This window comes from Labrus bergylta, chromosome 15, assembly GCF_963930695.1.
Source record: "Labrus bergylta chromosome 15, fLabBer1.1, whole genome shotgun sequence".
Taxonomy (NCBI): domain Eukaryota; kingdom Metazoa; phylum Chordata; class Actinopteri; order Labriformes; family Labridae; genus Labrus; species Labrus bergylta.
In genome coordinates, this window is record NC_089209.1 from 9564883 (window position 1) to 9581108 (window position 16226).

The 16226-nt window shown below is 39.3% G+C and overlaps 1 protein-coding gene across 2 annotated transcripts; it reads left to right on the forward strand.

Moving 5' to 3' along the window:
• Positions 1-1659: 1659 nt before the first annotated feature.
• Positions 1660-7610, forward strand: taf1a (TATA box binding protein (TBP)-associated factor, RNA polymerase I, A). 2 transcript variants are annotated; one of them, XM_065964111.1, is made up of 11 exons: positions 1660-1849; positions 2278-2498; positions 2656-2819; positions 3693-3806; positions 3893-4091; positions 4350-4456; positions 4828-4989; positions 5165-5231; positions 5410-5533; positions 5650-5804; positions 6668-7610. In XM_065964111.1, the coding sequence occupies exons 2-11, from the start codon at positions 2366-2368 to the stop codon at positions 6700-6702; spliced, it is 1260 nt and encodes a 419-aa protein (XP_065820183.1). In that variant the 5' UTR covers positions 1660-1849; positions 2278-2365; the 3' UTR covers positions 6703-7610. The 2 variants fall into 2 exon arrangements, with proteins under 2 accessions (XP_065820183.1, XP_065820184.1); XM_065964112.1 differs by having other exon boundaries at positions 2300-2498.
• Positions 7611-16226: the final 8616 nt, after the last annotated feature.

Consider the following 16226-nt stretch of genomic DNA (forward strand, 5'->3'; position numbering starts at 1 on the left):
GCTCGGGGAGCTTTTCACAGGATATTAGGTTTTGGATCAGACTTGTCGAGCAGAGACAGTGATAAAAAAACAAAAAAAAAAACATGTAGCCTCATCGTTTAGTGTGCACAGTTTCTTCCAGGATCATTTAGAAGATTGTGAATAAGACCTTCTTCATTATGCACAATTTAATCCCCCCCCCCCAGAGCCCCAGTAGTAAGGGACAATTGAAGTGAAAATCTGGGAATAAATTCCTTACCAACCAATTTCTACACTGATGTGTTTCTAAAGGTGTTTTAGTTACACATACAAAAAGATTTAAATTCAACTCCTGTAGGAAAATCCGTGAGAGCTGCTGAAACTTCGGGTACCTGGAAGCTTATTGGTTGAAAACTTGATTTTTTTGATTGATTTATTTTTTTTACGTGTGCCTTAAAGAGCATATAGGGGTCAAATTAGGGGTTATTTGGGAGGCTGAATCCATTGCAATCATTTATTGTGCACCGAAACCACATCTTTACACAATCACAATGACAGATAAAAAAAATAATAATAAAAAAGGAGGTGGTCAAGGTTGTTAAGGTGGTGAACAGTGGTGGTTCTAGTCCACTTTTACTGAGGGGGGCCAAACTGGGGGCCAGTTGTTTTGTCAGAGGGGAATGTTAAACCCAGGTAGAAAATAGACAAAGATGATTGCTTTAAAAAAATAAATATTATGCCAAATAATAGCGCACATCATTAAATACCTCAACATTAAATACCATGATTTATATTTGTTTCAGTAACAGTATTTCATACTAGATTGTGAGTCCGGTTTTTGAGTCAAATATTGAGTATAGTGTTATTAGGGGGGGGCTCTTCCTTTTGGAGGGGGGACCAAGCTCAGTGTTACAGGGGCACTGGACCCCGTTGGCCCCTGCCTAGAACCGCCCGTGGTGGTGAATAGGCTTAAAAATTAAAACAAAAACGGTTACAAATGTGTGTACAATGTGTGTTGCAAATCCTAAGAGAAGTGGAGAAATATCTTATTGCCAAATATCCTGTTTCAAAACGCATAACCCAAAGCAAAACCATACGGCAGAGTAAGAGTTACAGAGAACCCCAGAATAGTTCTATAATGTGATTTTATTGTGTGATTTCACACCTTTTTATACAGGTGCTCCTAACTGAAAGCAAAAAACACAATAAATGTAAATAAAAAAAATAATGGAGATGCAATCACTGATAGTTAAAAAAACAGAGTGGAAAAGTATACTCCTGGAAACAACTGGAAAAAAAACATTAAATAACATATTAAAATACACTGAAAAAACAACACTGGGTGCCTTTGATTTATTATAATGAAGCTGTGATTGCCAGAGCATTTTGCAACATGTTAAACTTAATATTTAGAGATAAAACTCAACAAGAGAAGCAGGAATACGTCTGCTTCTAAAGTGTTTTTTGTTTGTTTGTTTATTTACGGGAGGTTGGCATCTATGATTGTTGCATTGCAGCAGGAACACTTTCTGAAACGAGAATCTTTTTGCTGATACAGATTCTCGCCTCGGGTCAAACGAGGGTGGAAGAGTACGAGCACGAAAAGAAAGCAGCAGAAAAAGTCACAAGCGAAGAAGAAAAAAAAAACTCGTTGCCCCGCCTTTTTCGACCGTAGCGACCAATGAGCGTTGAGCTTTTTTTCATCTCTACTTCCTCTCAGCTACCTACTGCAAACATGATGGTCAACAGTTCACATGTGGAAATCAAATAAAGCGACTGAACAAACCACCACAAGATATCTTTAAAAATAAAAGCTACTATTATTTAGACTTGAACATTTAGGAATTTACCTTCGGGGGAAAAAAAAACGAATCAGGTTGCAGCCCTGCAGGTAGGAACTGAACTTTGTTTTGATAGAAAACAAGATTGTTTTTCGATCTTTAGAGGTCTCAGGGTAATAAAGTCAATAGTATATGTCAGTAGCTCTTCTGGTGCTTGACATTTCTCGTCAAATGATATCTCAAAGATCCCATAACAATGCTGTATAAGCGCATTCATAATGATTTGCTGTAAACTATAAGTACTATTAGTCGATCAAGCATTGAAATTATCTAAAGTAATCAACCAATCGCCTTTTATAATTAAATAAAAGCTGATTTTTTTTCAAGCAGAAACGTCAAAGCAAAAAAAAAAAACTACATGTGTAAAAAAAAAAAAAAGTTCAGTAATTTAATCAGACGTCAAAACATGGTTCAGAAACAACTTACGTCACCTACAGTAAAGATATAGTAAAAGTGTAAAAACTGTTGCCTGCTGTAGGCAATTATCTTTTCCCCTGCAGGTGAGAATCCTCCACTGAGCATCTGCACAGGTGATAAAAGGCAGCAGTGTTATCTGAGTCCTGACAATGGATGACATTGAAAGAGAGATAGCGCCTCTTGAAGACCCAGATGATGATGATGACGACGACGACGATGACTTCTCAGAAGACAATTCCTCAAAGAAATCAAAGCTCCCTCTGGTTAATCCCACGTGTGTCGGTGAGTTACAGGACATGATCAAACGTATTGTCGTGTGTGAAACCTACCGGAGCTAGACAGCTACGTTCCTCTGGCTGTGTATTCATATTGTTTTGAATGTTTATGACTATTGCATTCATGTCGTCTAACTAACAGAAACGTTTGTATTCTATTTAAGAGTCACCCAAGGAAACTGGTTTTCATCAGAGTACCAGAACGTGTCTGGAGCGGATTAGAGAAGCGCTGCTGCATCATAGGTGGCAAGAGGCCTCTGAATATATGGCGTGTTACCCACAGATGTTAGAAGACCCGACCAATGGGACAGCTCAGCACTATAAAGAGGTGGGTTTGGGTTTGTCTTTGTTATTGTCCTTTACTGTCAACCAGAAATGGCTTGTGGCAAAACTATTTTAAAATGTCAAGTGTGGAACCAAATTTCCTCAGTAGGAACATCAGTAACGGCTATTGTTCTGTGAAACATTAATTTAACTGCACTCTCAAGTTTGGGTGGCTGTGGCTCAGTCGTAGAAAAGGGGTCGTCTTTCAAACGGCAGGCCGGCGGTTCGATCCCTGCTTTCCACATGTCGACGTGTCCTCGGGCGAGACACTGAGTTTATTTAACCAGGTAATGAAGCCGTCTTTCACAGCAGTGCAGCAGCACACGTCATGATAAACGTCACACGATCAAGAAACGACAACAACTCAAATGTGCAAATTGGTTCACAGATAAAGTGCAGAAGTTGTGATCAAAGATTACAATTCAAAAAACACCGGCTATGTCCGATGGTCTCGCGTTTTTCGTCATTTAGGATTCGAGCGAAACGACATCTGCCAGTTTCAAGTCATTCTGGAAAAATGACATGCAGAGGAAACCAGCGAAACTAAACGCTCTTCCAGGGAACAGGAACCCCAAAAAGTGGAATTAGCAAAGTTGTGTTGATGTGTATGTATTGGATTGATTATTACTAGTGGGCATTGTACAAAGGATCCTCTGCCATGTGTGTGTGGATGGGTAAATGACTAGAGAAGCGCTTTATACTCTAGGTACAATCCATTTACTGTTTCTTTACCAAGTCGCCACAAAAGCTTTGTTTCTGAATGGGCAATTCAATTATTTTATAAACGTTCTTGTTTGACTAAATAGAGTAAAAGCTATGAAGACTTGTTTCTGCATCCGTGATATTAACGCTCTCTTCTTTGCACCTTCTGACCCAGCTTATTTGGAGGCTCAGCACTGAGATCCTTCAGCATCACCCCAACTCAAAGATGGAAGACTACAACAACATCTACGAACGCATGAAGAACTCGGGAGTTAGACATTATCTGATGGTACGTAACGTTAGCTAGTAGACCCGAGTATGTCATGTTGATATTTCTGTGTTTTTATTCAAGACCTGTTCTCTCCGCTGCTCTAGATCTGCCTGGAACATTCCTTCCACTTGATGCTTAATGGTCACATCGAGGATGCGAAGCGTCAGCTGTCTGTTGCTGAAAGTTGGAGGCACGGGAAAGAGTCGGCCTCTCAACTTCAGACGACTAAACTGATCCAGGCCTACAGGAGTTTACTGGATTACATCATCTGGTGTGACAAAAAGTCTACACTCTCTGACGGTGGTAAATTGATACAAAGCTTCACACCCAAAGCATTTATTATTTACTGATGTCAGTGACACAGCCAGGCTGTGTTCATATGATGTTACACCGCCACTTACAGGCCAGAACAGGTAACTACAATAAGAGCTAAAGACGATGAGGCTGACAGACCTTTACTTGGGTATACACGTTTCACTAAATGCTGTTTGTTTGATACTTTGTGGGAATTTTTTCATTGTTTGTGTCCAATGTTTTGTCCAACTGGCTCTACTGTTTCAGACCACAACCAAGACATGCACAACTACTTCAGACAGGCGTCGGTGAATCTTAAGGAGATTTTGAGAAATCCTGGAGTTTGGGATCCCTTCATACTGAGTTACGTTGAGGTCTGAACTCATTCCCAACTGCTTGAATTTATAAAAAAAAACAAAACATATTGTTCAGCATATCAGAAACCATCTTGATGATTGATTCATCCCATTCATCGTTTCCTTTTGGCATCTTTCATCAAGATATTCTTAAATCTAAAAGTCAATGAAATGTAGGACACCTCTATTGTGTGATGTTGCGCGGTAGGAATTATTTGCCAATTGAACATTTTTTTAAATACCTGCAAAAAGAAAATAGAGACAGATGAGACATTCACGTGATGGAAAAACATCTTGTCTTCCACCTTATCACACTTGTTATTCAATTTCAGGCCAGACTCGAGTGAAATGTTTCCACTTGTTTCACATCTGTAATTTTATTTTCACAGATGTTGGAATTCTACGAGGATCACTCGCAAGCTTTACAAATCCTGAACGACTACGCGTATGACAGCAATTTCCCCCCCAATCCAAATGCACATGTCTATCTGTACCAGTACTTAAAGAGGCATGATTGCCCAGACAAGAAGATGAGCAAGGGAGCATTAAAGGTATCAGACAAGAAGACAACATGCTTTATATTCCCTCTGTTATTGAACATGCCACACACACATACACAAGAATTACTGGATAGTAAAAGCTCTGTTAACACAATATATCACTCAATGTGACTGTACTCTTGTGTTTATCTGGAACTTGTGCTTCCTTCTCTCCCTCACGCCATAGATGCTCCATTTATTAGTCCCAAGCCATGAGCTGATGTTGGAGTACAGTTCTTTTCTGCTTCAGTCAGGTAAGAGCAAATGAAATATCCATCACTTGGCAAAAAAAAAGTTTGGTCTTAAAAAGTGACAAGAGATAAATCATGTGAAGAAAACTTGAACTTATCATGTGATAACTGGTTCGGGTTCAGGAGATATCTTCATTTGAAATGCTTCATTAGGAATAATTTCCTCCTCTGTCGTTTCCAGAGAAAAACCGGGACATCCAGAAAGCTTTCGGTGTCATTCTGGAAATGTTGGACTTTGCCTGCTGGAGGGATAACCTGGACGTTTGGAAGCATTTAAAAACCATTATTCAAAAACTACAGCTACAGTAGGTAGAACATATGTGGGACGTTCTAGTTTGATTGACTTGAAAAGAATCCTTCCTTTCTTGTAAGCCACACTGAAGCCTGTTATAATGCATAACCTGTGTGTGTATTAAAACAGAGAAGACTGGAAGAACGCTGTCTCTGAACTCATGGCTGTGAGAAAAGACTGGTGGCCTGCGCTGCACTTCACAACCTTCCACGCCAGCAGAGACTCTGCGGAGAATCCAGAGCTCATGGAAGTGAAGGCATCACTGACAAAGATCCTTTGTCCTGGTAGGTAGATTTAGATGAAGGTATTGTTAACGGCAACTATCTTTATAAAGATTATAAATCATAGATAGAGAATGAGAATGCCCACAGCCCTACACTGTTGTGCGAGTGCGTGTGTGCGTGTTCCTGAAGCAAATACAGATAATGTCTCAATACCCTCTTAAAGGTACAGTGTATCTGATTGTAGTACTAACACAGCTGTAAACTATTTGAATAAAAAAAGGGCACTGTAGCAGACAAATATGCACCTGAATAACTTACTATATTACTAAAACAACAATATTTTAAATAATCCTCTTTGGTATAAATTTGTTTCTAAATGAATAAAAAAATCAAATTTATTGAGATTTGAAAAACAGCTTTTGAGGCTTCTTGCAGAAAACTTGACTTTGCATTTTGTTGTCGATGTTGTAATATCAGGGTTGCTGGAAGCTTAATGGTAAGTGGGTGCGCCCTGTGTACAGAGGCTATATTCCTCCAGGCGGCCAGCCCGGGTTCGAATCCGACCTGTGGCTCCTTTCCCGCACGTCATCCCCTACTCTCTCTCTCTCTCTCTCTCTCCCCGATTTCTGACTCTGCATTTCTGACTTTCTGTCTAAAAAGAGAACTTTTTAGGGGGGGGGATTTTCTTTCTTAACCTATAATAATAAATCCACTTTGGTCTTTGGTCTGTTTTTCCTGAAATAGTCCCAAAAAAAGTCCACCTGTTTTAGCAGCAAACAGGATTTTCTTGCCTCCACGACACCATCGAAGGCTTTCAGTTGTTCCAGAAAGAGTTGAAGTTAATTCAGAGTTTGTACATTTATTGTAGATCTTTATGTTATGTCGTTTTAAATGAATTAATCATCCATGCCTTTTTCTTACAGACCTTAATCTGAAGTATGCAGCTGGGACAAGTTGAGAGCCGACATAAGAAAAGGATTCAAACTGAATATCAAACAATGTCTCTACAATTCACAATCGGGAAATGGTGCTGAGACGTTGTTGGAAAACAAATGAAGAACACCAGCAGAGGCATCTTAATGAAGCAGTCTCCACGAAGGCACTTTTTAATGTTCATCTTTCTGATTTACTCTTAATGGTCATGCAGACACAGATGTGATACCAACTCAAAAACAAAATCTCAACATTTTTCCCATTAATTTGGATAATTGTGCCTTGAGCGTTATTACCAAGTCACAAACTACATTGTCCACTATGTGGAGCTCTTGTTCTGTTGTGTTACAGTCTGTTGCTGTAGGGTATGACCAACACATTTGGACAGAGTGTTGCTCTAAATGTCAGCTTTCATGTTGGCTTCATGGTTTCTATAAACATTTTAATGGGAGCAGAGTCTCTTCTGCCCTGAGCTGACCTTTTACCCCTCCACGGAGGGTTTTTTAAGGGCACAGGCTTGTGTACACAACACACAGCCTGAGGATTTCCTCCATTGTCATATCAGAAAAATCAACTAAGACCTTTCAGCAACGAGATCTGTTGAAGTTTAAGCGAGTGGGACAAACCGTGGACAAGAAGATGCTGCAAATATCTTTGAACTATTCCATTTCTACGGGTTGTTTTCTTTCCCTCTAATGTTTGAGTAGCCATCAATGGATGGATTTGTTGTTAGTTTTTATGTTGCTGATATTATTATTCGTTTTCATAAAGCTCTGACATTACGAGGTGCCTTGTTGTAAATATTTTTGTAAATTTGAATACAATCTGTCTGTTTTATATTCACATTTTGTTTCTAATAAGATGAGGGGATTCCGGCCTCTCATCACTGTGCTTTGCTCTCCTTTGAACCAGAAAATAAAGTCTTGCATCCAGTAGCATGTCAAGTTAATAAGTGAAAGTGTTCATAATGATTCTGTTTCTGCTGCCACAATGTTTGCCATGCAGCGACCCACTCAGCCGTATGTATGCGTGTGTGTCTGTGTGTGAGTGTGCGTGTGGCTTTGCAGACATTACATAAACCAAAGCCTAAAGCACTTGCCTGACCAGAGGAGCAGCTGCAGAGGGAATCTGGGAATACAGAACACATGTCGCTTGAAAATTCAAAACTCGGGGAGCAGTGAAGAGTATCAAGTTTAGAAGCTGGTCACCGCTCTGGATCTGTCCTGGACGTGACCTTTTGAAAGCATTTGTTTTTTATTTATTGGGGATTTGATTTTTTTTTTTTTTTTTAATCACACAAATGTTCAGTGTTTGCACTGTACTTGGAGTGGCTCTGTGGGGAGTTGTCTTTTTATCCTCAGGGCACCTTGACAGTTTAGTTTTAAAGGTCATTTTTTTGTCCAGGGATACAAAGTGGAGGCTCTCTTGTCCATCTTACTCATGCAGTGGTCACTCCACTGAAGTGCTTCTTGGGTAACTGCAATTTTCAGCCATTGTATTCTTGTCATCTTTTCTCAACAGTTCTGTCCATAAGGGTCTGGGTTTGGGGTGTAATATCTCCCTGGTCATGGTAGCGTTCACACAAACAGGAGAACAGTCTGACCTGTGAGGTAGTTTGTAACCATCTATTAGGGATTATGAGGAGTTGCACTCTACAAAACATGTTGCTAATACAGCTATAAGCTTATAGTTGTATGCTGAAGCAGAAGACTGGGGCAGGGTGTCCTCACTGTTAAAAGGACTAACTGAAGTGTGTAACTTTGTTCCCTGGTGTCATTTAGCTGGTAAAGATTTGAGGTAGGAGAGGGCAGAATAAACAGGACGGATAAAATCTGCAATCACAGGACACAGAGATTTATATCACAACACTTTGACAAAAATAAAGATATGGTACTTAAAAAAAAATAGATACTTACAATGTTCACAGAAAATTGTTTGCATAATCAGAAACAGATTCATTGCCATGTAGGTAATCATAAAAAGAATGTGTCTTGGTGTTATATTTGAAAGATTACCGAAGCCGTGAGCATGCATCCATACAATTTCTCTGTGGTTATGAGTAATTTCCAGTTGTTTTCTTGAGATCTTGACTTGTTTATTTCCTAACCCCAGAGTAACATAAGCACAAAGCAAACAGAAACAGGTGTGGGGCAATGGTAGCATGGCATGCTGTGGTCTGGCTTATGGCAATGAAGAGCCAAATGTTTTGTTTTATAGTTTCCAGAAAAACTATCCCACTATCACCAGAAAAAAAAGCTTTTTTATCGAGAGATAATGACAAAAAATACCAGAAATTACTCTTTATCTAAGGAAAATAGAAGTTTATGGATAGCTCACATGTCTGCTTAGGGTTTCCATACATGAATACTAAGATACAAAACAAAAAGTAGTCTCAAAACCATTAGGCCTACATTATAAATTTGCTAAAATGCAACATTTCTACAGCTCTGAATTATTCATTGCAACATTTTAATGGGCCAACACAACCAGAGAAATATAAATAGGATAGTAGAAAAAAGATTATTTAAACTTTGTTTCCATTTCATATTTTGTATAACAGTCATGTATGCTAACTTTCTTCTCAGATGCAAAGCGCATAAAAAACATTAAGTAGGCTAACCTGTAAGCTATGGTTAGACTAGCTGACATTAGCATTCCACTGCTTCCAAACTAACATTAACTTTGATAGCATGGCACAAAACTATTACAGGAAAGGTTTACATTAATTGTGAAATATCAACATGCTTTTTTTTTTACATCATGTAAACTAACAGTATTTGAATATATCCATCTTAAAGAACAAAGAGCTGTTTTTACATTTCTGTTTGAGGGATCCAAAAAGGGCTCTAGTGGTCAGCTGTTTGTTTTTATTTCCTCTAGTCTTGCTAACTAGCCTACCTCCTGACTTTTCACTCATTGCAAACTTGATATATGAATAACTCTATGTAGCTGTATGTTCAGTTTTCTGTAAGAAGACACGATTGAAACTGATCCAATGTCTGTATATGAATTTTGATCTAAAGTCTGTGGTTAGATTTAACATAGAGGCTAAATGATGAAGGATGGGCTCTGGCTTTAAAGGTAACAAACTCAAATTATTAGAGCATCTAAAGCAGGGGTCTCCAACCTTTTTTCATCTGAGAGCTACTTTCATCAAATCGCTTGCATTTATTTACATAGCTCAGCTGAATTAAGCCACTGTTTGCACATGTGTGAAAGCCAATGCTTATCAATAATCTTAATTTCACATCAATGTCCAAGAAAACATTAGTACTTCATACTTGTTTTTATGGGCCAAATATATGAATAGTGGGAAGAGGTGCATTTACCGTCGTCAGATTTTTATTTTTATTTTTAACACAGACCTATAGGCGAGCTACTGAAAACCTACCAGTAGCTCCCGAGCTACCTGTTGGAGACCCCTGATCTAAAGCTTTCTTAGGAACATTTTTTACAGTCTATAGTACAGCAGCCTAAAAGTAAAAAACAGAGATGTAAGCGTTCACCTGGGAATGCACCCAAAGGTGGATAAGTACACACTGTACTTCAGGTACAGTAAAGAAAAAAAAAACACCTCCCTCTATGTGCTTATCTGATGACACTAACAGGCCTTTTATACCTCCTCTAGCTCAGGGAACATTTTCTGACTTCTTTAGCCTAACCCCACTGTGAACTGACAGCCATAATAACTATTCTGTAATTAATCATTAGCTCAGGTTGCAGACTGAATCTAAAAACAAACATTGCACAGGGAGCGATGTTTTTATTTTATGCCTGGCATACAACAGAGCTGCATGTTGCCTTGTGTGAGGCATTCCTTAGGAGCTTCCAGTCTGTTTTTTTACAGTGCTCCATTCTGAAACACACACACACACACACACACACACACACACACACACACACACACACACACACACACACACACACACACACACACAGGCACATGCACAGGCGCACACACACACACACACACACACACACACACACACACAAACACAGCACAGTTGGTGACTCAGGGTCTCGCTTGGTTGCTCTGCAGGGCTCTGAGGATTTGTAACCTAAAGTCCGGACTGTGACAGTGTAACATCTCAGTAACTCTGCACAACATTTGAAGTCTGGTGTGCTTTAAGAGGAGGGTGGGAAGGAAAGATTGTGATAATTCAGCCATGCAGTTTTGGGACCTGACATCCTGATGTGTCTGGTAAGTGCTGCATGCCTCACACAGGAAGGAGGTAAAACAAGAAAACATGAAGCTGAAGTCTGAATCAACTGAAAAGAGCAACTCAAGATCAAACTAAAGACATGAAAGTAAAAAAAAGCTCATGAATGAAATTCTTATATAACAAAAACATTTACTTTGGTGAAAAATGGCCTGCAAAGAGAATTGGGTGTATTCCAAACCTACGAAGACCCTTTTGAACAACAGATAATGGAAAAAAAAAACCCCTCTCATCACACACATGATTCTGGCAGACAAGAACTGCTTCAGGGGAGGCAAGTCTTGGAGAACTTCGGTGCGAGGGAGAAAGAATGAAGAATACAACTCCCAAAATATCCTCCCTGTTATGTCTGTGAAGTTGAAAGTGACAACCGCAGTACCTTTGTTCTTGGAGTGCAGCTGCAAAAAATAGCTTTCAATAATGTATTAGGAGAATAAAGACTGAGCTGATTTCTGGGGACCGGCTTTCTTTATGTGCTGTGCAGCGACTCAGGCTGCTGAACCCAAACTGATCCTCTTGACTCTTTAAGATTGCTCCAGTTATCCAGCCTGGAAGAAAATCCATGGCCTAGGAAATAAACAACTAATCTCTCTCTACAAATATTAAAGTCTGGGGACTGGACAATCACTGAAACTCGATAATTACTCAGGACTTGATCCTGAAAGGTTGCTCATGCAACACAGTTGCAGAAGACAAGCAGTGCAGCACAGCAAAGTAATGACTCTGAAATGCAAAGTGCCCCTGACCAGCAGAGCATTCACCAGAGGCTATGGAGGTTTAATTTTCTGGCATGCCCGAGTGCGATAAGTGGTAATCCAAATGTTGTGACTTTGCTTCAAGCTCTGTGGAGACAAAGTAACTGCAAGTGGATCAAAAAGACCCCTAAATGATTTGAAAACTACAACTGAATTCCAGGCATGCATCAATTATTAAGAAACATGACACAGTAAGAAGGCGATCCAGAGACAAGGATTTTTATTTTCTTTGAGTGTGCTTCACTTAGAATGATATCTACAAGTGAATATTTTAACAAGCAAGTGACTTGAATACTTTTGTTTCTGACTTCTGATTCCCTTTTTGTGCTTTTCTTGCTTTGCTCGAGGATAAATATTATTAATATATATTGGATTCATATATTGTTGTATTCTTATTTTACCTCCATGGCTTTAGACTGTGAACACTTGAGTAACTAAGGTGAAAAAGTGCAATTGAAAACGAGTGCAAGTCATATGTTATTGAGTTATTATAGCCCTTACCAGCAGGGGGCACTCCAACCTCCTGCAACAACTGTGTATTTCAAAGACTTAAATCTCAGCCCTGACAGGTGAGGATATGTGAATGGAGCCTCTGAAAGAACAAACCTGCTTTCATACAACATGTTGTCATCTTTTATGGGGATTCACATGATGTCATCTTTTACTTTATGTAATTTTCTCGTCTTTATGTCGAGTGTTATGACTCAACAGAGGAGGATAATGTTTCTAGTTTTCAGTAAACATGTAATCTTAGATTTTCAAACAGAAAGATTGAATAATGGGTATTTATACCCTTTCAGAGGTGATGTCATCATGGTGAAAACATCCACAAACACACCCTCACACTCACTAATCTAACCTGCAATCAAACATTTCACACTTGATGCAATCCTCTGAAAGTCTACAGGTGTAAAAAAACAAAACAAAACAAGAAGGAAGGACTGATTCTGTGAGACGCTTTTCCTCAAACCAACCTGTTTACTAACTCCACAGTGACTCATGTAAGCTTATATGTGCCCACTGACTCATGTTGTTCCTACCTATCTGAATTTCTGAGTAAGTTCAGAGAGCAATGAAAACAAGGAAACTCACCTGACCTTATAGAAGCTGTTTGCTGTCCATTTGTTGGCTGGAAAATATAACAAAGCCTGTTGAAATTTGAATAACGTGGGAGCTGTCTGTCTCTCTGTCTAGCAGTCATGTCTGCTCATCCTTCTCTCTGTCAGTCCTTCTTCTCGCCCCCTGTTTGGTTGACTGTCAGTGGAGATAATGTGGTTGAACTTCACAGTATTGTGTGGCTCTGACATCAGCTAAAAGTATCATTTTGATGTTTACGGCTAAAAAGGTTTCAGGGCATTTTATACATTAGTGATAAAAGCTTTCAACCATCTATAGAGACGAAGCCCAATTAATTCCCACCCCAATCGGCTGGGAACCCTATCCATCGACTTTGTAGTGCATGAGGGGGCCTCTTTGTTTCTTTTGTACGCTAGCAACAACAGAAAGAACATATTGTATGCTGGGATGCACTTACAACTTAGTAAAGGGCCTATAATTACTTTATTTTTTAAAGCATCCAAACAAAAGTACTGGGCCTTTAAAAAACACAGGTGGATATTATCGATAAGATGTGAAGTATCTGCAGGAAGAATGAACTGTCTGATTCGGACTCTTATTTGAGCAGAGAAACTGTAGAGGATGACGCTAAGCTATAAAGCTTGATTCTGGTCCTTTTTTTTTTTTTTTTTTTTTTTTTTACCTAAAATGATGGTGTCTTGCTGCTTTGATTAAAAAGCAGTAAAAATCATAATCCCTTTCCAGACTGCTTTTTTCCCCGCAAAGTTCTGTAACTTAGCACAGCTGTCGTCACGTCTTTGTATATTCATATCAATTCAACAACAGGGGTATATTGGTGCCCCAGTCAAGGGAATTTAAATTTTGTTTCGGCATTGGGGAAGCATGGCACAGTGGGAGCTCCACATAAACATGCTCCCCTAAAACCATCTCGCCTCTGTAACACCTCTGTTATTACCTCCCAAGACTGTACAGAGGGGGGATCACTTCGTCCCCTCATTACTACAATTTTTTTTTGCATGCTAAAATTGTTTGTGTCTTACTGAAGAAGTATTAAAGCTCCTGTGAGGAACTCACATTTTGTGTGGATTTTGGCGCCCCCTGTTGACAAAGCTCTCTCTTCTTCTCGTCATCCGTCCTCCTAGCCTCAGCCATTATCCTGCTTTCTTTAAGTATTTATACAAATCTCTCACTGGCTTCTTTTTATAACTTAAGGCTTGTGTGTGAACTAGTGCTGTATAGCTGTGCGCGTCTCTCGTGAAATGACCTCGGCCGGCTGCCAAAGTTACATAGTGCAGTAAACATTCCTGCTGTGGTCGTGGTAGAAATTCCGTTCTCCCTGTTTATAGTTATTGTGCTATTAAATCGACCTTTGAAACAACTGTTTAGAGGTGGAAGAGTTATATGTTGTTGCTATAAGGAACAAGTCAACAGTTCAACTCTTCCTTTAATAAATGCTCAGTAGCTTTAAACCCACCTGGGCTGTAGGTTTCAGATAATGTAGCACAACTATGAGAAGTGAGTTCATAGAGAACTATTTTTAGTTGTGGTTTAAACACATTTTGAGCACTACTGAGAAGGTTAATGAATTCTAGATATACTCTGAGTTAAGTGCGGTGCCTGTATTCATAAAAGTAAAGGACAAGTAACCTTATGTGAAAGTCTTGATTACAGATATCAGACTTTTAATAGTTTTTTGTACAAGACTAATAAGATTAATCAAACGGAGACAATACTTGAAATGAGGATAAATGCACTGTTGGCTTTGATGTTTTCATTCACAATCAGACTGATCTTCTAATAAATGTTTATATCCAAATAGAGTTCATACTAAACCCTAGTCTTAATTTACAGCAAACTAACACTGGTCTAATGAGTTCAATCGCTGTTTATGTGTCTGCTGTTTAATGTTCACATCCTGACCTCGCTCAAACTGTGCTCTTCTTCTTTTCTTTTCAAAAAGCCGTGATGCTGTATTATACTGCTGGCCTTTAAAGTTTTCTGTTTGTGTCTTTGTGCCGTGATTAAAAACTGTGTGTTAGGTCAGATTAACAAATAGTAAGGCCGGTGGCAGGCCTGAATGACAGCATTAACCGGAGAACAATGGGAGTGTGGCACTAAGCCCTTTCACGACCTGTCTGACAGCTCGTACAGCGTTGATGTCACCCTCTGACTCAGGCCGTTACTGCCGCCGCTGTCACTCCTGGACGTTTGGACGCATGACATCACCAAATGACATTTATCACTCTGCTTTTATTTCTCTTCTTTTCTTTTTTCTTGTCTCTCTCTTTCTCTAGCATTTGCATGCTCATCAGCTTTCCTACTTTGTTGGCTTCCACTCTGCCAGTGTGTGTGGACAAGCAGGAGCAGAGCATGAAAAGACATCATCAGTTTCCCAAGTAGATTCAGAACAAAGAGAGAAATCAGAGAAAAAAAGAAGTTTGGGTCATGTGATGAGCTCTTGAGAAAACACTCTTTATAGAGTAGAAGATTTTTTTTAGTGATAGTTATAGATGTTAGCCGTAGATACTTCACAGCTCATGTGTCACTAATGTTGTTTTCTTGTTAGTCTGACTATGAGGTTTTCTTTTACCGCAGTTTTAATATAAAAGGGCATTTTATGACTCAGGTGATAAGACCAACACATAGTGGCTGTTCAGTGAAAGCCAGGTTTTTCAGCATGCTGTGATTCTGAAACTAGAGATGTTTATCAAGTCGAGATATTAAAACACTGCAAGTCCATCTGAAAAGTACATCGAGAAGGAGATAAAAAAAACAGAGCTGTGTTTCTTTTATGAAACAGGGATGTGTGTGAGACAGTGCAACAAGTGTATAACTCAACAAAAGGGTTGACAGAATTATTTACACTGCTGGATTGAGTCCTTACCTGATCTTGAGTTTGAATTAGCCCTATATTCACCTCAGGCTGTGTTGCTAAGAAGTTACTTTTCTTTCCAGCACGTTGATACTCAAATACAGCAGTTCGGTCAGTGTCTCAAAGCTTAAAAATAAGACACCGTAAGAAACCCCAAAGTGTCATTTATGGAAACTGTCCTTTAAGTAAGATGGTGAGGAATGAAAAGCACAACTGTCTGCCTTTGGTGGATGTCAGGGGTGATGAAGGCTTAAAGAGACACAGGACTCGAGTTTGGTTCCGTTAGGAATAAAGAAAAATGTCATTGTTAACTTTTTCATGTATCATAACCCCCCCCCCCCCCCCCCCCCCCCTTGTTATATTGCTGTCTCTGTACAGGGACAGTATGTTTCTGTGTTCTGCTAAAGGTTTTTAACGGTCAACAATATCACATGGGGAAAATGAGACACAAAGAGTAAGGAGGCTTGATTGTCCTAAGCTCTCAAACAGTCTTCATCAGTTTGCTCAGTGGTATGGAAGATTAATTATATCATATTATATACTGTATGTATGAGGGACACATGCAGTGATTAACTCCATTTGTTTCTGAAGACCGTCAAATGCAGGTTGAAAACTCTGGAAAAAG